Source organism: Trichomycterus rosablanca, chromosome 6 (genome assembly GCF_030014385.1).
Source record: "Trichomycterus rosablanca isolate fTriRos1 chromosome 6, fTriRos1.hap1, whole genome shotgun sequence".
Classification (NCBI taxonomy): Eukaryota; Metazoa; Chordata; class Actinopteri; order Siluriformes; family Trichomycteridae; genus Trichomycterus; species Trichomycterus rosablanca.
The window spans coordinates 2,752,360-2,775,708 of NC_085993.1; the positions used below are offsets into that span (position 1 = coordinate 2,752,360).

The 23,349-nt window shown below is 42.7% G+C and overlaps 1 protein-coding gene across 3 annotated transcripts in view; it reads right to left on the reverse strand.

Annotated features, from left to right (window-relative positions):
* nme7 (NME/NM23 family member 7) overlaps positions 1 to 23,349 on the reverse strand; it is an 87,760-nt gene that overhangs the window by 17,798 nt on the left and 46,613 nt on the right. For 2 of the 3 annotated variants that reach the window (XM_062997254.1, XM_062997252.1), the window contains exon 10: positions 18,851 to 18,952. The exons of the other annotated variant lie outside the window; for it this stretch is intronic. In XM_062997254.1, coding sequence (XP_062853324.1) covers positions 18,851 to 18,952 — 102 coding nt within the window. The remainder of the gene's footprint in view (positions 1 to 18,850; positions 18,953 to 23,349) is intronic. 3 annotated transcript variants of the gene reach the window in all.

Sequence of the window (23,349 nt, forward strand, 5' to 3'; positions counted from 1 at the left end):
CTGACGTCACATCTAACATCACAGCCGTTCCCACACTGTCGCTGACACAATGTCTGTCCTTGTCTGCTGGATGCTGCTCTCATGTTAAACAAGAACTGAGGAAGAGCGTCGATTTAACCCTTTAATGGTCTCACCAAGATAATTATGTTAAAAATTGTTTATGTTCTTTTAGTGTTGATTTAAAGGCAGAGAGGAACAGATACTGTACAAAACACAACGTTTATGATGTGAATGGTTATTATTCACATGTAAAAGTTAGAATGTGAGACGGATTTACTGGACTGGATTTAAGTTGACGACTTGAGGCGCGTTCACAAACGATCGCCGATCGTCTTACCGCAGTAAATAAGAAATAATTGTTTAGTTCACAGACAGAGTAATTCCAGCCGTCCACGATCAAAAACTGTGAGATCCACAGAACAATAATACATGAAGAGGACACGGGAACCAGAGACAGAACACGAGAACCAGGGACATGAAACATGACACTGAATCCAGGAAATGCTCAGCAATACAGTGACGCTACGACGTTCTCACAGGCCAACAGGAAACAAACCTATAGAGGATAATTTTTTATCTCTTCAGCCCTGCCATCTTTTTCCTTTTCTTTTCTTTTTTGTTAGCAAACTCGTATCATTCACCTTTCACTCAACAGTGGCTTCTTCCTGCCACTCGGACAATGTCTTGAATGGGCACGGTGGGTAGCACTGTCGCCTCACAGCAAGAAGGTCCTGGGTTCGATCCTCAGGTGGGGCGGAGTTTGCATGTTCTCCCCGTGTCTGCGTGGGTTTCCTCCGGGTGCTCCGGTTTCCTCCCACAGCCAGGCTAATTGGAGACACTGAATTGTCCTACAGGTGCCCAGCCGCTAGGATGCATAAACCAGTGCATTGTAGTGCCGGGGTCAAGCCCGGATAAATAAGGAGGGTCGTGTCAGGAAGGGCATCCGGCGTAAAAACCGTGCCAAATCAATAACGCGGATCACGATCCGCCGGCGACCCCTAACGGGAGCAGCCGAGGAAATAGAGACAATGTCTTGAACTTCATGACTTGTTTTTCTTTGGCCCTGACAATGCACTGTAAATGTTGGGCCCTTACAGACCCAAGTGTGCCTTTCCAAACGATGTCCAGTCAATTCAGTTCGCAAAATGTGGACTCCAGTCGAGTTCTGGACGACTGGACGCATCTCAGAGACCACAATATGCAGCGCCACAGCAAAGGGTGTGAATACTTTTGTGAATGAGAGATTGTGTGAATGCACATGACTGTTAATCCTCGGGATACTCGTACCTTTACAAATGACTTATTTAATTTACTGTATATAATAACACACGAGATTCCAAACACCTGAATGGTCTTTCACATTCACATTTCATTTCCTTTTTATATACAGCGGTACCTTGAAACTGGACGTCAGTCCGTTCTGGGAGTGGCGTTGAGTTTTAAGGTATGTTTTCCCATAAGGATGTTTGGGAAACCTGTTAATGCGTCCATGGTCCCGTAGATCTGCATATATTTTAGGCTCATGTAAAATAATGAGGTTGTTTTTGACACTTAAACACTGAAAATAACACAAATATAATATAAACACACTGAAATACAATAAACCTGCAGTTTAGCTTTACTTCTTTATTGTTTCCTTATGCTTCTAAATCGTGGAGATGTTTGATCTTGAAATTTTTAAGAGAAGTTTAGTGCTCCTGTCTCCTTCTTTTACTACATTAAACCACGTTAAGCTTTATTTTGAACCAGAAGCGTTTTAGACTCTGGGAGAAGCTGATTCTGATTCTCACCATTTCTCAGAAGCTGGAGCTGTAACACAAGTTTAAAAGTGAAACAGGGAGGAAAATCCAGATAAACACAGATACATGTGACTGGATCTGATGGTTATTCCACACTAATGCAGATTCGTCTCATATTCACACTTTGATGACGTTTTACCGATCAAGCCGAGCGCTGAATGAAGACCCGGTCACACACATGTCAAGTTTAAGGGTACAAGTTTCTCCACGAAGGGCGTGGAGTTTCAAAGATTTCGAGTTTAGGGGACGTCAAGTTACAAGGTACTGCTGTACTTTTCTTTATAGCACAGACAGGCAGAAACACTGCACCTTTTAACCCACAATGTGGACAGCACTTGCGAATGTTTACAGGTATGGAGGTGTGAATGTGTGTGTGTGAGAGAGAGTGAGAGTTGTGTGTGATAAGTTGTGTGTTTTTGTTGTGTATTTTTTGTGCACTGCGAGCTTCCTTGTAACCAAAGTCAAATTCCTTGTATGACAGAGCACACTTGGCCAGTAAAACTTCATTCTGATTCTAGTTTTATCCAAAGCGACTTACAGTACTGTGACAAAATCCAGCCTAAGCAAGGGGTTAAGGGCCTTGTATAAGGGTCCAGCAGCTGCAACCTGGCAGTGGTGGGGCTTGAACCAGCAACCTTCTGATTACTAGTCCAGTACCTTAACCACTAGGCTACAACATCTCTAACGTGCTCTTACTTTGTCTTTATGAGTGATAACGTGTAGATTTATAAGTAAAAATGGCAAGGGGTCTGAATATTTACCGGACCCACTGTAAGGGGTAAAATACACAGGCGGTATATTTATTACACGCTCATATATAATTCTGATTCATTGCAGTTTTGCCCTCACCAGCCTTCATACATTAAAAATTAAGTCAAAGTCAAAGGATACATGCTGTATTATCTGGAGTGGAGAAACAACGCTGCCAGTGTGTTTCACTCCGGTAATAAATAGCTGCTGATGTGATGCAGCATTAGTTCATAACACGCTGAGATCACTGTCTGGCCTCACACCATATTCTGTCTCCTGATGCATGGGTTTGAACAGAAATGCCAGCACCAGTGTTGCCACTCTTCACGTTAAGAATTACCAAGAAAATCCCAAGTAACTGAAAATGACCATATTGTGAAGATTTATATAACGTATTTTAACAATTATTTACAAAAACAAAAATCCTGAGTTAACTGACAAATAAAAAGCAAGATCATTATCAGTATTAATATTTACAAATTGTTAAAAAATATATATATATTAATGTCTTTCAAACCCAGAGAGTGTCACCAAGAAAATGATGTTTAAACAATGATATCTTTGCACCTCTTAATTTCTTGGGACTAAACCAACAACAAACAATGAATATTTGTTTACTAGTGCACACAGTGTTTTTTAATGAGCCTCTACCAGACAGCTGGTGCAACTTTTCATTGATTATTTTTCAGCTGCTTCAAGTTGACATAAAGGTTAGAAAGCTGTTTTCTTAAAAACAGTTTAATGCACGTCAACCAAGCAGTAGATACGACCCAAACAAGATTATTTAAATACAGCTTATTTTTACCCAAGTACTTAGTCTCAAAGTAAACAGACCATTAAAGGGTTAGGACGACTGGACACTATAACGGAAGTAAAACAAAAGTAAAACAAGAAATTATGTTTAACTGTCTGTAAAATGCTAAAATTCAACAAACTAAGCTTTCGAAGTAGCCCAAAAAAATAGACGTTAATAATGACAGCGTATTACTTCTATCTTGGATCAAGAAGTCTATCTGCCACTGGTTCACCAGCTGGCAACTAGTGTACCGTCTAATCTGATCACAATCATCAAACGATGCCATGAGAAAATCAGATTTTACACTGTTTACACTACGACGATTGATGCAGATTTATTCCTGCAATCTATCACAACAGTTACCAAAAAAACGAAGGTAAATGCACGGATGACCACAGACGTGATGTCATGTTCTCGCGTCCAACAAAATGTAAATAAGTAAATGTACAGTAGGTGTAGAAATGGCCAGCGACAACCAAAGGTTATTATTTAATAGTAGTACGCTTTATCATTCCTTATTTATGACTGTGGACCCTAAAATTGCAGGTTTTAATTGCTTGAGTGCAAATTAAAATCCCCAAATTCCAAGATCTTGGGAATAATCCCAAGTGGTGGCAACACTGAGCATTTTTATTTAGATTTACTATCAAATTCACTATAATTCTACAATGTAAAAAGTTTGGAGGCTCTTGGGTGGCGCAAGATAAAACACGCCAGTCCACCAGTGCTGACATCTCAAGCTCTTGAGTTTGAATCTCAGATATCCTATCAGCTGACCGGGTGCCTACACAGACACACGATTGTCTGTGTTTTCTTAGAGGGAAGGACGACGGCTAAAACAGGGTTCCTTGTCACCAGGCAGTTGTAGCCTAAAGCTTAAGGTACTGGACTAGTAATTGAAAGGTCACTGGGTCAAGCCCCGCCACTGCCAGGTTGCCACTGTTGGGCCCTTGAGCAAGGCCCTTAACCCTTAATTGCTTAGACTGTCGCTTTGTATAAAATGTAAGAAATGCCAGAAATGTAAATGTGACCAGGCAATTATCAAATCAAGTCAAATGTATTTGTATAGCGCTTTTTACAATAGACATTTTACAGAATCCCGGACCGACAGACTGAAAATCCCTGTCGAGCAAACTGAGGGCGACAGTGGCAAAGAAAACACCCTTAAAATGACAGAAAGAAAGCTTGACAGGAACCAAATTTAGCAGGGACCTCTGTCCTCCTTGGGTGTGACCTATTATGGCCTCTGCTGACCAATTAAAGTGGGGCGGCTGATTCCACTGGCCCTCCTTGATCGAGAAATAAGAGATAAGCTCCAACTGGACACGGCTGGATTAGGAATAAACAGAAGATTAAAAAGAAATATGAAGTTAATAAGATGTAAGCACTGTGCAGGTGCTTTTCCTAACAGATCTGGTCAGGATCTCATCTCTTGTTAGTTAAGCTCATCTATCATGTGGCTGAATCACGGCGCTGATTTAGCAGAGCTGTAATTAAGCCTCGTTAAGTTCGTCTCCTCGGAGAATCGCGCCATGGTTACCGCAGGTCCCCTCCGTCTCCACCCGATGGCCGAAACCCCGATGATGAAATAAAAACAACACTGAGCGCTCAGGACTATTTCAGATCACTGTTCAGAACTGCATCACTAAACAAGACAACCATCAAGTTGTCCTGGTACTGGTCTAAAGTTCTGGATCAGTACTGGACTGGATTTAATGTATTTCACAAATAGATTAGAAACAAATGCACTTGACATTACACATCGGTAAAAATCATGCACTCCATCTGATTTCCACCTTTTTGGATGCTCAAAGAAGCTTTAAGGGGAAGAAGATTTTCATGTGAAGTGAAAGCAGTGGTGCATAAGTGGCTACGCGCTTAATCAATAACAGTTGTTGCTGACGGCATTAAAAAGAGTAAAAAAAAAAACATATAGAAGCACTTTGTAGTTCTACAATTACTGACTGTAGTCCATCTGTTTCTCTACATACATTGTTACCCCCCTTTCATGCTGTTCTTCAGTGGTCAGGACCCCCACAGGACCCCCACGGAGCAGGTATTATTTAGGTGGTGGATGATTCTCAGCACTGCAGTGACACTGACATGGTGGTGGTGTGTTAGTGTGTGTTGTGCTGGTATGAGTGGATCAGACACAGCAGCGCTGCTGGAGTTTTTAAATACCGTGTCCACTCACTGTCCACTCTATTAGACTCTCCTACCTAGTCAGTCCACCTTGTAGATGTAAAGTCAGAGACGATCGCTCATCTATTGCTGCTGTTTGAGTCGATCATCTTCTAGACCTTCATCAGTGGTCACAGGACGCTGCCCACGGGGCGCTGTTGGCTGGATATATTTGGTCGGTGGACGATTCTCAGTCCAGCAGTGACAGTGAGGTGTTTAGAAACTCCAGCTGGGCTGCTGTGTCTGATCCACTCGTACCAGCACAACACACACTAACACACCACCACCATGTCAGTGTCACTGCAGTGCTGAGAATCATCCACCACCTAAATAATACCTGCTCTGTGGGGGTCCTGACCATTGAAGAACAGGGTGAAAGGAGGCTAAAAAAGAATGTAGAGAAACAGATGGACTACAGTCAGTAATTGTAGAACTACAAAGTGCTTCTATATGGTAAGTGGAGCTGATAACATGGACAGTGAGTCCATTTAATATATGCCTTTTTTTCTCAACAGGTTGTCAAAACTTTCACAAAGGCAGTTTTTATCATGATCAAGACCCCAGAACGTCCTGAAAATGAGAAGAAACACTCGGACCCTTGATAGGCCTAAATATTAAAGACTTTAATGCTGTTCAGTCCCACAGGTTAGAAAGTTCATCTCGAGTTTCCCTCAGACCGAGCGAGTGGTTTCTGTGTTTTCACACCTGAGGCCGGAGTCCCATCAGTTAACCGAGAGGTAAACGGCTAAACATGATCCGTCAGCACGGTACAATATTCATGATCTCCGGCACCACATGAGACTTTAACTACAGCGGGCGCAGCGCTGATTTGAGTCGGCGTGCATGTCGAGGGGCCCAGCAGACGGCGGCGGCGGTGGAATTCTTTTGTGTTTAAAGGTCGTTGAGGCAGCGATGTGCATTTTATTCCTGAGGAAGTTACTAAGCAGCCACAGTTCACAGCGGAGTCTGTCCCTGGACTCTCCCCGTCACTTCAGATACAGTTAGAGATTAAAGTCGGAGGTTCTGACCGTTGGACCCGTCCTAATACCTTCCTAAGAACGTCGCTGGTTGTGCCGGAGTTAGCCTCTCTAATTAATCTAATAATATTACGATATACAAGACACAATTCCTTGTTTGTTTCAATGGCCTAGAAGCACTTGGTGTCAACAAGATAAAGACGTCTGGAAGAGATTACAATGTCATTCAATCTTAAATGAACAGCAGACGAAGTAGTGAGTAAATAAAGTGCACGTGGATTTGTGGACAGGGAAGAAACCCTGGTCAGATTTATCCATTTATTTATTTATTTATTTATTTATTAGGATTTTAACGTCATGTTTTACACTCTGGTTACATTCATGACAGGACAGAGAGTTACTGCTTACACAAGATTCATCAGTTCACAAGTCATGGACAATTTTGTATCTCTAATTCACCTCACTTGCACGTCTTTGGACTGTGGGAGGAAACCGGAGCACCCAGAGGAAATCCACACAGACACGGGGAGAACATGCAAACTCCACACAGAAAGGGACAGGGTTAAGGGCCTTGCTCAACCCACAATCTTCCGACTGATATAGCCCAAAGCTCTGCCCACTAGGCTACAATTGCCCTCTTTGCTTTAGGTCAGGATTTTGACCAGTTCCAATATTCGGCTGATACCGTGGTTCAGTGGAGTCCTAGAGCCTTAGAATTAGTTCAGTGACCAATAACTACTGTAAAAATTGTGTGTTTTATTAAATCACTGAAATGATGCTTAATGTGACCATTTATTCATTCATTCACTCATTCATAAATGGTCAGGGTCCGAATTCACTGGACCAAAGGTAGGTAACCCCGGACAGGTCGCCAGTCTATCGCAGGGCACACACACACAATTTTTACTAGCTCCAATTAACCTGATTGCATGTCTTTGGACTTGTGGAAGGAAAACAGAGCACCAGCAAGAAAATACATGTTGACACAGGGAGAACATGCAAACTCCACACAGAAAGGATCATGGCCATCCAGCCAGGGGGATCAAATCTGAACTTCTCTGCACTAACAGAGACAATAAAAATGAAAACACTGGGGGGTCTATTCAATGAAATGATCCTGTTCTTTATTAATTGACTAATTTAATAGTAGATCCTGCTGCACCAGTGGAGGGATTTCACAGAAATCCCAATTTAGAGCCACTGCTCCATGCTGCTGACGTGACCCTGAATCACTTGGTGTAGATGTCAGAATGAGGTTGGTCCACTCCTGTGGTGGTGCTTTAGTGTATAATTCAAATATCCGCAATATATCCAGAACACATCACTGCTGCTCTCTGCCCTGTGCCCATCGTCCCAGGGGTTAAAGAAAATACCCGTGCACCACGTGGCGCGATACATCGTTAACCGCTGAGGTTGCTGGAGGGAGGCGCCGTGTGAAGTTTAACTCTTATTACACAAAAAAGAGAGAGAAAAGTGCTGGTACAGCATGTTCTCCTGTTCATGATGGGAACATACAGAGAAAAACTCAACGTTTCATCCACCTGGTTGTGATCCTGACTGATCAAAGACTGTCAGAGTTTCATTATTGCTCTGATAAAACGAGCTGTAATGATACAATATAAATACACTATAAGGTCCATAAAGTATTTGGACACCTGATCATGAATTCATTGGACGTCCCGATTCAAAAACACAAGACTCACAAGACTTTAAATGATGTCTGCAGGGCAACTGTAGCCTAGTGGTTAGAGTACTGAACTAGTAATCAAAAAGTCGCTGGTTCAAGCCCCACCACTGCCAGATTGCCACTGTTGGGCCCTTGAGCGAGGCCCTTAACCTTTAATCATAGAGACAGTATACTGTCACAGTACTGTAAGTGGCTTTAGATAAAAGCGTCTGCTAAATGCCGAAAATGTAAATGCAAATGCCCGTGTATGGGAATTTGTGCTCATTCAGTCGAAAGATGACAATAGTTGTATGTATATCGCTGGAAACTGAGGCTCAGTTGATGTTCCGGTTCATTCCAAAACTGTTGAGCAGGGCTGAGGTCAGAACTCTGTGCAGGAGCTTTTCTTTATGTCTTTATAGAGCTTGCTTTGTGCATACTAAAACAGAAAAGGATCTTCCCTAAACTCTTGCTGCACAGTTTTATAATAATATATACAACATTAAAACCACCTCTTTGTTTCTACACACACTGTCCATTTTATCAGCTCCACTTACCATATAGAAGCACTTTGTAGTTCTACAATTACTGACTGTAGTCCATCTCTTTCTCTACATGCTTTTTTAAAACCTGCTTTCATGCTGTTCTTCAATGGTCAGGACCCCCACAGGACCACCACAGAGCAGGTATTATTTAGGTGGTGGATGATTCTCAGCACTGCAGTGACACTGACATGGTGGTGGTGTGTTAGTGTGTGTTGTGCTGGTATGAGTGGATCAGACACAGCAGCGCTGCTGGAGTTTTTAAACACCTCACTGTCACTGCTGGACTGAGAATCGTCCACCAACCAAAAATATCAAGCCAACAGCGCCCCCTGGGCAGCGTCCTGTGCCCACTGATGAAGGTCCAGAAGATGACCGACTCGAACAGCAGCAATAGATGAGCGATCGTCTCTGACTTTACATCTACAAGGTGGAACAACTAGGTAGGAGTGTCTAATAGAGTGGACAGTGAGTGGACACAGTATTTAAATCCATTCATACCAGCACAACACACACTAACACGCCACCACCATGTCAGTGTCATCGCAGTGCTGAGAATCATCCACCACCTAAATAATACCTGCTCTGTGGGGGTCCTGACCATTGAAGAACAGGGTGAAAGGGGGGTAACAAAGCATGTAGAGAAATAGATGGACTACAGTCAGTAATTGTAGAACTACAAAGTGCTTCTATATGGTAAGTGGAGCTTTTTTTATTAGTAAGTTTGGATGTCACCTTTCCAACAAGCAGGTTTATCAGACCGATGGGGTCAGCGCCCCGGTCAAATCTCAAGGTGAGAAAAGCTCATCAGTAGCTGACAAAAGCTTCCAGAAAAGATCTGCATGTGTGCAGTGCAAAAATAATGTCCATCAGTTCCAAACTACCTTAAAAAGAACTTAAGGTGGAATGAACAGTGTTGTTCTCAATTCATTTCTGCTCTTCTGGCTCAGTAAATAGGAATCCTTGCAATCACATTCCAAAATCTGGTTAAATGTAGTATTACTGGCCATGATTTTGGAATGAGCTGGTATAATAAGTAAATATAAGCATAAACTGTTGTAATACTTAAACACAAGCAGCTCAGGTCACTCGGCGTTCAGAGCATTCGTGCTGTAGTGTCAGTGTGGGAGAAAAACTCAGGAGGAGATATACTGATAGTGAGGATATATTTAGCTCTTCAAACGGACCGTCTGTGTGGGGAGGCCGGTGAGATATTCGAGGGATCGCTTCAGAACTGTGTGAGAAAGATTAGGGCTTCATAAAAAAGGGATGAGCAAAAGAAGCAAACAGACAGATCTTGTGTAGTCTCTTTAAACGAAATAAAACCAGCTTTCTTAGGATGAGGGTACGTGCGGGTCATGATTTCAGACCTCACAGAACACACGGTTCATTTTATATAGGTTTGTTATACACTATAAGACCAAAAGTATGTAAACAGCCCTGTATAGCATTGGTTTAGGGAAATGATATGGACAGAAGTATTGGGAAACACCGTAATAATTAAATTTATGTATTTATGCAACACTTGCTAACTTGTAAGAAATCAGCTACATTAAGGAAATGATATATTATATATACTGTATATATAATATACACCAATCAGCCATAACATTAAAACCACCTCCTTGTTTCTACACTCACTGTCCATGTTATCAGCTCCACTTACCATATAGAAGCACTTTGTAGTTCTACAATTACTGACTGTAGTACATCTGTTTCTCTACATAGCTTTTTAGCCTGCTTGCACCCTGTTCTTCAATGGTCAAGACCCCCACAGAGCAGGTATTATTTAGGTGGTGGATCATTCTCAGCGCTGCAGTGACACTGACATGGTGGTGGTGTGTTAGTGTGTGTTGTGCTGGTATGAGTGGATCAGACACAGCAGCGCTGCTGGAGTTTTTAAATACCGTGTCCACTCACTGTCCACTCTATTAGACACTCCTACCTAGTCGGTCCACCTCGTAGATGTAAAGTCAGAGACGATCGCTCATCTATTGCTGCTGTTTGAGTCGGTCATCTTCTAGACCTTCATCAGTGGGCACAGGACGCTGCCCAGGGGGTGCTGTTGGCTGGATATATTTGGTTGGTGGACTGTTCCCAGTCCAGCAGTGACAGTGAGGTGTTTAAAAACTCCAGCAGCGCTGCTGTGTCTGATCCACTCATACCAGCACAACACACACTAACACACCACCACCATGTCAGTGTCACTGCAGTGCTGAGAATTATCCACCACCTAAATAATACCTGCTCTGTGGTGGTCCTGTGGGGGTCAGAAGAACAGCATGAAAGGGGGCTAACAAAGCATGTAGAGAAACAGATGGACTACAGTCAGTAATTGTAGAACTACAAAGTGCTTCTATATGGTAAGTGGAGCTGATAAAATGGACAGTGAGTGTAGAAACAAGGAGGTGGTTTTAATGTTATGGCTGATCGGTGTATATGATACTGTTGTGCACCAGCAAGCAAAAACAGGTTGTAATGCAGTTGTTGGTACTCTGTTATTACGGAAACCAGCTGCAGAGATGCCAGGACATCCTTGCCCGCATCACATGTGACATCACATTTTATTTTTGCACGTAAACTTGCAAGCTGTCTGGATCCTGAATAGCTCTCAAGTATCTATTCTGCTCCTGCGCCGCTTCTGAACCGTGCATGGTGTGTCCTGCCACTAACACGAACGTGAACCAGGTTAGTATTTCTCCAGAAGTGCGCCCGGCGTCTGAACTCTATGCCTCTTTGCCTATTCCCATGGCTACCTGGTGAGAGCGGCGATTTATGCAAACGCCGGCGGTGTGTGAGTGAGGGAGTGTTGAACAGGATTCTCCAGCAGACATTACGGCATTCAAATAAATCTGTCAACCTGAAGCGCTGGTGAACGAGGCCAGAAGTGGCAAACCTGGCGCTGCATAAAATAGAACTATCACATTTATACAGTCACATATACACACACACCATATTGTTACACCCCTCTACCCCATTCTTTCGTTTGTTTGTTTGTTTGTTTATTAGGATTTTAACGTCATGTTTTAAACTTTGGTTACATCCATGACAGGAACGGTAGTTACACAAGATTCATCGCTTCACAAGGTTATATTCTCACTTGCACGTTTTTGGACTGTGGGAGGAAACCGGAGCTCCTGGAAGAAACCCACACGGACACGGGGAGAACATGCAAACTCCACACAGAAAGGACCCAGACCGCCCCACCTGGGAATCGAACACAGGACCTTCTTGCTGTGAGGAGACAGTGCTACCCACTTAGCCACCGTGCTGCCCACCCCATTAATTAATATCAACACGACCCAGTTTGCTGCTGATCTTTTCAAAGCTCCTCCAATGAGACAAACTGTTTGATATGATGCGGTAAAAGCGACTCAGGCCGTACAAACAAACCGTACTGTGAACAAAACTTAATGTGACTTATGAGCAGTAATAATGAAGAGGATGAAGTTTAGTGCTCCTGTCTCCTTCTTTTACTACATTAAACCACGTTAAGCTTTATTTTGAACCAGAAGCGTTTTAGACTCTGGGAGAAGCTGATTCTGATTCTCAGCATTTCTCAGAAGCTCGAGCTGTAACACAAGTTTAAAAGTGAAACAGGGAGGAAATTTGTTCCATACAAATGCAGATTCGGCTCATATTCACACTTTGACGATGTTTTACTGCTCAAGCCGATTTGCGTTGATGCTTGTGGTGAGCGAAGCGCAAAACACCTCTCATGTAAATGCACATTTACTGAATCAGTCTGTCCTTTTACAGAAATACTTTCTAGAACATGTAACATTGTTCTGCTCGGATATCTAACCATATATCTAACTAACCCAGGGCATAAAATATTATCAAATGCACACAGTCGAGCCACTAAAGCTGACAGAAACAGGCCAACCAGAAGTATGTGATTAAATTCAGATTTAGGGCAGTTGTAGCCTAGTGGTTAAGGTACTGGACTAGTAATCAGAAAGTTGCTGGTTCAAGCCCCACCACTGCCAAGTTGCTGCTGTTGGGCCCTTGAGCAAGGCATTTAACCCTGAATTGCTTAGACTGTATAAAGTCACAGTACTGCAAGTCACTTTGGATAAAGGCGCCTGCTAAACACCGAAAATGAAAATGTACATTTCATTCTGACTTATGAAGGCAGTTTTACACAGCAAGGCAGCAGATTACAGGCTTTAGTAAATGAGTTCATTCCGTCTTCATTGTGCTTATATAAGCAGCCGACAGATGATGAGCGGCTGAACGTTTACCTGAGGAGAAAGTGGCTGTTATAAACCGCGACCGACACACCCGGGTACTCGCTGACCTTTCGAAGCACAACCTGCTTTTTTCTTTCTTCTTTTCTTTCTTCTGGTCTGCGTGGCTGATTTGGCACCATTCCTGACCAATTATAAACCGATAAATAAAGCATGACAAGAAACACGACATGTTTCAGCATAACTGGCACTAATTTTATGACACTGGGGATGGGGGGGGGGGGGGGGGGGGGGGGGGGGCAGGTTGGCATTAGGGTGAAGTATGGATGAGGGTCTGCAAGCCATAGTGTGTTACTACTGTATTGCGCTCAGTGATTCTGGGGAAACCGGACGCATTGCAACTCTGAACAGGATATAACATTAATATTATAATAATCAGAACCATTATGCTGTTTTTTGCTCATAAAAGCAGAACAGTTTTTATAACCTGCACTGTATGCAATAATAATGTGAAGTTCTGCTCTACTGGTGGCAGAATAAAACTACACGCTAATATAATGCTTAATAATTAATATTTTAATAAAATACAGCGGTACCTTGTAACTCGACGTCTCCTAAACTTAAATTCTTTGAAACTCGACGCCCTTAGTCGAGAAATTTGCTCACTGTTGTTTTGAGGTTGATTTGCTGCCTCACAATATAGTGATACGACTTTGATACTACTGGTGCAGAACGTACAGCCCAGTGTGATGCAGCAGAATAATGAGCCAAAACCAAAGGCACCTAAAACATGGGCTGATTTTAAAAGTGGCCTGTCAAGAGTCTTGATCTGAATCCTAGAGAATACTTCATATTGAGCAAAGCAGAAACTTGCAGTTGGAAGATGGCAGCACTCGACCTGAAAGAGCTGAAACAACTTGCCAAAAAATAGTAGGTCGAATTTACTCATTCATTCCAACCGCCACCCTCCCGCTTACTCACCTTACACATACACCCACTCACACCCAAAACAATTTAAAGTACACATTCCACCTTCTCATATCTTTAAAATATCAAGATAAATAACTAGAACCCATGTCCCTAAGTCCCATTATGCTGTGCAGCACCTATCCTACCATAGCATACACAAAAAATAACTGATAACATAAGTTACAAACAAAAATAAGTCAAAATGTCCATAATGGGGTTGACTGACATTGATCGACAATCGTGTCATACTGGTTAATTTGCACTACGAGACGTCCTAGCAATCCTACGGCAATTTAGTTAGCAATCACTCACTCACTTTCACAACCCCTTATCCAATCAGGGTCCAATCTGGAGCCTATCCCAACTTTTCAATGGGCGCAAGGCACACAGTAACACCTTGGACGGGGCACCAGTCCATCGCAGGGCAAACACTCACACACCCATTCACCTATAGGGCAATTCTGTATCTCTAGTTAACCTGACTGCATGTTTTTGGACTTTGGGAGGAAACCGGATCTCCCGGAGGAAACCCACGCACAGAAAGGACCCGGACAGCCCCGCCTGGGGATCGAACCCAGGACCTTCTTGCTGTGAGGCGACAGTGCTACCCACTGAGCCACCGTGCCGCCTTCAGTTGGCAATCGCTTAGTCAAAACGATCCAATGAATCCAAGATGTTGAGGTTTAAAGCAGCTAAAAACACGACTCGGGTAAGTGAGTTTGAAACAACCGATTCTGTGGACGCAATTTTGACTTTTTGAATTTTGAATGAGGCCTCATACCGTCACTGGATGTTCTAGGTTTACATTCGACTATTAAGGTAGCTGAGCTGTGTTTTGTAGCTTCTATTTATTCTTTCATTCAGTTTATGAGTGTAATTTAATGACTGGTGTGAAATGTGGCTCTTTTCTTTAAAAATCCATCAAATCTGTGATTTTTTGAAAAACGAGGTCCCTAATTATATTAATAAGGACTTTGATAATGAACCTGGCATTTGGCAAAGCATAAAATCGAAGGATTATACAATCTTACACCTAACTGTCATACACGTACACATCACACCACTAACATGAACCAGTGTGTGAGGAGCAGGTCTGGCCCTAGTTTTCCTTGATATCCTGAAGTTTCCATAAATACTCCGTCCCGGTGGGTGGTTGGTTCGTCTTGCTGTTCATCTGTTGTCAGTGAACATTCCGAACCAATATTATTACATCAACTGATCCTGCCCATTTTCCACTGGGTTACATAATATAAGAGTGGCCAGTGTACCGGGGCAGGAACCATTAACACTGTTATTATTAGAATACAGGGCTGGAGAACTCTGCTCTATCTGAGACATTACTGGTACTGGACTGATGAATCCACCGCTTACAAAACCAGTAAGGCTGATGATGATGGTGACAGCAGGGTGAAGACTGAAGGTCACATGGTTCATGTTTTCTGTTTAAATAAAACCAAAATGCTCTTTTCTTTACCACAACAGACAACTATAGCTTGGCCAATCCAAATGAAATAGATTATAGTTTATAAATAAAGACAGACTTAAATGCCTGGACGAATCAATATATTTATACACCTATCAGATATAACATTATGACCACCTTCCTAATATTGTGTTGGTCCCCCTTTTGCTGCCAAAACAGCCCTGTAACTGTGCTGCTCTGTGTATTCTGACACCTTTCTATCAGAACCAGCATTAACTTCTTCAGCAGTGTGAGCTACAGTAGCTCGTCTGTTGGATCGGACCACATGTGCCAGCCTTCGCTCCCCACGAGCATCAATGAGCCTTGGCCGCCCATGACCCTGTCGCCGGTTTACCACTGTTCCTTCCTTGGACCACTTTTGATAGATACTGACCACTGCAGACCGGGACACACCCCACAAGAGCTGCAGTTTTGGAGATGCTCTGACCCAGTCGTCTAGCCATCACAGTTTGGCCCTCGTCAAACTCGCTCAAATCCTCACGCTCGCCCATTTTTCCTGCTTCTAACATGAACTCTGAGGATAAAATGTTCACTTGCTGCCTTATATATTCCCCCCCCCCCCCCCCCCACTAATATATATCCCACCCAGTAACGAATGCCGTGATGAAGAGATAATCAGTGTTATTCACTTCACCTGTCAGTGCTGTTATGCCTGGTCGGTGTATATATAATTGGAACTTTATAATACTGTAATCTTAGAGATCATTTTTACACCTTCAAAACCACTGAACAGGGTGTAGGTGGGCAATTATTTTTTTTACATGTGTTGTGTAGGTTTTGAATAAATGTTCATCTTCAGTAAACAGAATAACCATTTCAGAACTGGATTTTGTTATTACTCGTGTTGTCTTAGGGTGTGTCCGAAAACCTAGTTCTCTCTCTACATAGATGCATTTTAGATCATCCTACACTCCTGAGAAGAGGGCGTGTCTAAATTCTTAGCTCCCTTAAAATGCTCCTACTGAGGCGCCTTAATTCTGAGTGATGATCTGACTGAATGACGAGGGATATAAACATGGTGGACGAATATAATGTGGAGCAACCAACGGAGTTCTTTTCAAATGTAAAACATTCTTGTTGATGTTTAATGTGCATAAAGGCGTAATTATACAAGTGTCATTTATTTGTAAATTTATGCTCGTCAAGGACAGTTTAACCGTTTTCGGTACACGGAGGGAGACGTTAGCTGTCAGCCAGTCAGTTTGAACTGTGTGAGCTTAGTGAGCTAAAACTACAGTGACATAATCGTTGTAATCTCTGTCTAAGTAGAGCGTCTAAATAATCTGACTTATGAGTTTGATGTCTTATTAGAATCCTCTCTACTGAGGCAGCTGATCAGGTAGGTAGTATGTTAACGTACTGGACTGGTAATCAAAAGGTTGCTAGTTTAAACCCCACCACCACCAAGTTGCCTCTGTTGGCCTTTGACTTTCAACTGTTCAAATTGTGTTCAGTCATAACTGTAAGCAGATTTGGATAAAATTGTAGAATGATGCTTAAGTCCAGTGAATTATTGGACTGATTGATTAGCATGTTGGTGGCTGGTAGAATCCAGATCGTTAGTGGTACTATAGTAAACAGCATTATAACTTTACACTTCCTGCAGTTTGGTAACAAATACAAAAGCATGAACGGAGGTCAGCGAGGACTCGTGTGTTCTACATGACTGAACCGGCTAAACGACAAAGGACAGTGTGCGTTTCACCTGGCTGATACTGATACAGGGCCGGCTTTTACTGAGCATGGCAGGCTGTGAAATGTAAGAAGTAACTAACGGGTGCTGGTGATATTAAACAAGGTGCTCGGGCAAGGTGCTCGGGCAAGGTGTTCAGGTGGGAAATAAAAAGGTAAATGAATTTAAAGTAACCCTGTCAGTACCCCTGTTATTACCCCTGTCAGTACCCCCTACCTAATTAACAAATACCTTTTAATTAAAGAGCAACTCTTCAAAAAAATGATTTAAAACTTAATTTTGTTATATTTAGATATATTTGTGTTTGGGTTTGTCTTGATCATGTCTGAGTTTGAACAAAAGTCACGTATCTACACCAGTATATCTTCCAATCCTACAATTAACTAAACGTGTAATTCTATCGATGGGACCATTTTGAAGTTACGATTAAAGCCAGTGGTAAAGCCAGCCCAGTGGTAGCTCAGCATTTAAGGTACGTGAATCCCCATCACTGCCACGGCTGCCACTGTTGGACCCCTGAGCAAGACCCTTAACCCTCAATCGCTCAAACTGCTTTCAATGAAAATTGTAATTCTGCTAAATGCTGAAAATGTAAACATAGGTGTATCCGTGGACACCCTATACCTATATGCTTTACATAGTGTCACTGAGGTGCTAAAAAAAAAACTAACAACACTGCTGTACCTGATACTCTCCCAAGTGTTTCGAAGGAGTGCTGAGATATAATATTGGGTTCTTTGGGGTTCCTCTGTATGGAACATAGAGCTTGTAAAATGAATGGATCAGCCATAACATTAAAACCACCTCCTTGTTTTTACACTCACTGTCCATTTTATCAGCTCCACTTACCATATAGAAGTGCTTTGTAGTTCTACAATTACTGACTGTAGTCCATCTGTTTCTCTGCATGCTTTGTTACCCCCCTTTCATGCTGTTCTTCAGTGGTCAGGACCCTCACAGGACCACTACAGAGCAGGTATTATTTGGGTGGTGGATCATTCTCAGCACTGCAGTGACACTGACATGGTGGTGGTGTGTTAGTGTGTGTTGTGCTGGTATGAGTAGATCAGACACAGCAGTGCTGCTGGAGTTTTTAAACACCGTGTCCTCTCACTGTCCACTCTATTAGACGCTCCTATCTAGTCGGTCCACCTTGTAGGTGTAAAGTCAGAGACGATCGCTCATCTATTGCTGCTGTTTGAGTCGCTCATCTTCTAGACCTTCATCAGTGGTCACAGGATGCTGCCCACGGGGCGCTGTTGGCTGAATAGTTTTGTTTGGTGACTATTCTCAGTCCAGCAGTGAAAGTGCTGCTGTGTCTGATCCACACATACCAGCACAACACACACTAACACACCACCACCATGTCAGTGTCACTGCAGTGCTGAGAATGATCCACCACCTAAATAATACCTGATCTGTGGTGGTCCTGTGGGGGTCCTGACCATTGAAGAACAGCATGAAAGGGGGCTAACAAAGCATGTAGAGAAACAGATGGACTACAGTCAGTAATTGTAGAACAAAGTGCTTCTATATGGTAAGTGGAGCTGATAAAATGGACAGTGAGTGAAACATTGTTATGCCTGATCGGTGTAGGTGTTCTTAATAAAGTGCTCGGTACTCGGCTGTACTGCCAGGGGTCCAGTGGTTTTTGCCCTTCAATACAAACTTTCTGTGAAATAAACACACAGGCCTGAGAAACGCTGCATTCTGACAGCAACACGCAATGCATCATGGGACAGGTGGCAGTAAACCATAAACACAGTTTACGACTCCCGTAGAAAAGAATCATTCTTTCACTCACCGGGTCGGCCGGACCGCAGACCTCCCTGAACGCCCTGGGCGCGTCGGTGCCGCAGATCTCGAGAGCCATGCAGGGTCCGGAACACAGCTCGGCCACCATGCTCTGCGGGACAAGCAGTGAAGGGTTAACGGATCGAGTTTCTCTACCAACCCCTGAACAAGCGCTAATGAAAGGAGCTATTATGTATCAGATCTTGAATGGTCACCAAAGTTCCTGGAAGACTTTAGAATGGTTAGAGTTTCTAGTCTACCTCTAAAGAAATAAAATAAAAATAAAAAAGGAGGAACGAGAGCCGACAATCGGTGCTATTGTTCCCGTGCCAGTCGTTTGCAGTGGGGTCAGCTTTCAAACGATTGTAATCTGTTTGGATGAGGGCATGTCTGTAACTCTGTGGTTGCGGAAGAGACGGAGACTGGCCATTAATAGAATCATTAGCAGACTGTATCGTAGGACATTATGTTTAATGGCTTATGAGATCAGAGCGCATTCTAAAAATGACGGTAAATATTTATACTTCAGAATCACAGGTTAAACAAGGTGAATTTACACCAATCAGCCATAACATTAAAACCACCTCCTTGTTTCTACACTCACTGTCCATTTGATCAGCTCCACTTACCATATAGAAGCACTTTGTAGGTCTACAATTACTGACTGTAGTCCATCTGTGTCTCTACATGCTTTGTTACCGCCTTTCACCCTGTTCTTCAATGGTCAGGACCCCCACAGGACCACTACAGAGCAGGTATTATTTGGGTGGTGGATCATTCTCAGCACTGCAGTGACACTGACATGGTGGTGGTGTGTTAGTGTGTGTTGTGCTGGTATGTGTGGATCAGACACAGCAGCGCTGCTGGAGTTTTTAAACAACTCACTGTCACTGCTGGACTGAGAACAGTCCATCAACCAAAAATATCCAGCCAACAGCGCCCTGTGGGCAGCGTCCTGTGACCACTGATGAAGGTCTAGAAGATGACCGACTCAAACAGCTGCAATAGATGAGCGATCGTCTCTGACTTTACATCTACAAGGTGGAGCAACTAGGTAGGAGTGTCTAATAGAGTGGACAGTGTGTGGACGCGGTATTTAAAAACTCCAGCAGCGCTGCTGTGTCTTTTTCCACTTTGAGAAACAGTGAAAAGTTTAAATGCACAAGTACAAGCTGGAACGGCTTTATTTGTCATATATACGCGGGATCTTCAAAAAGTTTCCACACTGTTATATTGTGGTTATAAGCGGTGAGGACGTGAGGGAGGAGGAGTAATCGGTCGTGTCTGAGAGACTGAGAGACGCTTATAGTCTGGATTTAGCTCCATCTGATTTCCACCTGTTTGGACGCTCAAGAAGCTTTAAGGGGAAGAAGATTTTCATGTGATGATGATGTGAAAGTAGCGGCGCATCAGTGATTATGAGCTCAACCAAAAACATTGTTTGCTGACGGCATTAAAAAGTTGGTACGACGCTTCTAGAACAACCCTCGTACGTGTAGACGTGTGCAGTACAATGAAATGTTTCTTCTCATGTTGCAGCTTGTTTAGCCGTTGTATAGCACCCTTGTAGTCGAGAAAGAAAGAAGAGCCTTGCTTAAGAGCTCAACAGTCGACAGTCTTCCAATAGATACCTTAAAGCCCTACCCACTATGCTACCACTGTCACTAAATGCACCTGAGCCAGCCAGGTTAACCAACCTGCGGTATACCAGCTGACTGGCATCATTACAGAAAAGCAAACACACCAGTGATAGATTCATTATTCATCACACGTTTGCATGTTTGACTGATGTCACATTTGTTTGGCCACAGCAGCACTAAAATACCAAAAACATTAAAACTACTGACTGAGCTCTGACTCTGTCCCAGCATGTTAGATCCATCATGGGTGACTGAAACACAAGTGTCAGACAACACAGGTGAGCAAACACGTCTTATTCATAACCCAGAGCTCAGTGTACTGAAGGAGCCACATGCCTGTTAATGCTCTTATAACTGCAGGACTGGTTCCCGGAAAAATCATAATCACAAACAACTGCATTCATGATGTGGTCAGTATGATTCTTTGTTAAATAGAGTCAGCTCCTGAATTATTAGCAACCTTGATAAAGATTCAAGGCTGAATTAGGGCTGGTAAACTTAGTATCACCTATTTTCATAACAATACAGCGGTACCTTGTAACTCGACGTCCCCTAAACTCAAAATCTTTGAAACTTGACACCCTTCATCAAGAAATTCCTAAAAAATACAATCAATAAATACACCGACCAGGCATAACACTATGAGCACTGACAGGTGAAGTGAATAACACTGATTATCTCTTCATCACGGCACCTGTTAGTGGGGGGGATATATTAGGCAGCAAGTGAACATTTTATCCTCAAAGTTGATGTTAGAAGCAGGAAAAATGGACCAGATCTGAGCGAGTTTGACGAGGGCCAGATTGTGATGGCTACATGACCGGGTCAGAGCATCTCCAAAACTGCAGCTCTTGTTGGGTGTTCCCGGTCTGCAGTGGTCAGTACCTATCAAAAGTGGTCCAAGGAAAGAACAGCGGTAAACCGGCGACAGTGTCATGGGCGGCCAAGACTCACTGATGCAGGATGGGAGTTCATGCTGGTTCTGATGGAAAGGTGTCAGAATACACAGAGAAGCACAGTTACAGGGCTGATTTCGCAGCAAAAAATTGACCAACACAATATTAGGAAGGTGGTCATAATGTTATGCCTAATCAGTGTAAGATTCCAGATATTTTGAAACTAAACCAAGTCACAATTTCTAACATCCCTGCTTTTAGTGCTTTGTCCAGCCTCCCTTTGCCAGCAAAACCAACCTGCATTTATGCCAAATGTGACAAGTTTGTTGTTATAAATCTCAATCTCATCAGACCAGATACCACAGTTCAAGTCGATACCTTTGTCTTTGTGAATGCACCGTGTCCCCCTCATCCCTTCTCCCCTAGTCTTTGCACTATTGTTTTTCTTATATCTGCACTAGAGTTGTAGCCTGACAGTGTTTTGTTACACTGCACAACCCTGTATTATATAATGACAATAAATGAAAAGTTCCAGTAATGTATAAACAACCTCAGTTGCCTTTGTTTAAGAGAACTGCTTCCTTCTCACATCCCTTCCAAACTGTTAGCTGGCATGAAATTGGCTTTGTTATTATAACTCTGGCGACTTGGCGACCCTAAAATGCTAACATTTGCAGGTCTCCAACCATGGAGATTTTTCCCTTGTAAAAATGTTCTCCTCAGTGCTCTGAACACACTTGTCTTCTCCTCATTACTGCTTCAGCTGGTCTTAATTATTCACCTTGCACAGGGGTACAGATCATTAAAAACACACTTTTAAGTACATATTTAAAACATTAAGGTAACTTACCCACGTTACCAATCATTTTGGGTAAATAATGATGCTGTATATGTGGTACCTTGTTTGTTTATTAGAATTTTAACGTCATGTTTTACACTTTGGTTACATTCATGACAGACACGGTAGTTACTCATTACACAAGATTCACCAGTTCACAAGGTTACATCGAACAATTTAGTGTCTCCAATTCACCTCACTCGCATGTCTTTGGACTGTGGGAGGAAACCGGAGCACCTGGAGGAAACCCACACGGACAAGGGGAGAACATGCAAACTCCACACAGAAAGGACCCGGACCGCCCCACCTGGGGATCGAACTCTGGACCTTCTTGCTGTGAGGCGACAGTGCTACCCACCGAGCCACCGTGATGCCTGTGGTACCTTGTAACTCGACGTCTTTTAAACAGGAAATCTTTGAACTTTGACGCCCTTCTCCAAGAAATTTGTACCTTTTGTAACTCTTTGTTCAACGCTCGACTTGAGCGATAAAACATCATCAAAGTGTGAATATGAGACGAATCTGCATCAGTGTGGAATAAGCATCAGATCCAGGGTTACAGCTCCACATGTATCTGTGTTTATCTGGATTTTCCTCCCTGTTTCACTTTCAAACTTGTGTTACTTCTGAGAAATGGTGAGAATCAGCTTTTGGAATGCATTAACAGTAGTGGTGTGCGATACTGCAAAATTTGTTATCCATCTGATACCAAGTAAATACAGGGCCAGTATTGCCGATACCGATACCGACACTTTTTAATAATTAAGGTAGATGCATCATCAAATTGCTAAATGTAAATGAATTTTCATGACCTTTAAGTGTGTTATTGTAATACATAAATTTTTGTAAGTAGCTGCTCTCAGTAGGGTTGTAAATAAATTCTTGTTTCTGGTGATTTACTTTCTCACAGCGCTACCATCATGGTGTATCACCACAAAGCGGCTAACTTGTACCACATAGTTGTGTTTGCTGGGTGAATAAATTTGTACATTTTTAATAGTGACCGAATATACGTGTCCTTGTTCATTTAAAATAAAAATCGATGCTATTCTGTTTACATTTATAATCACAAAGTGAAAAGAAAAGAGCTCGCATTCATCAAAACACAAACACGGGGAATAAGAGCCTCACTGCG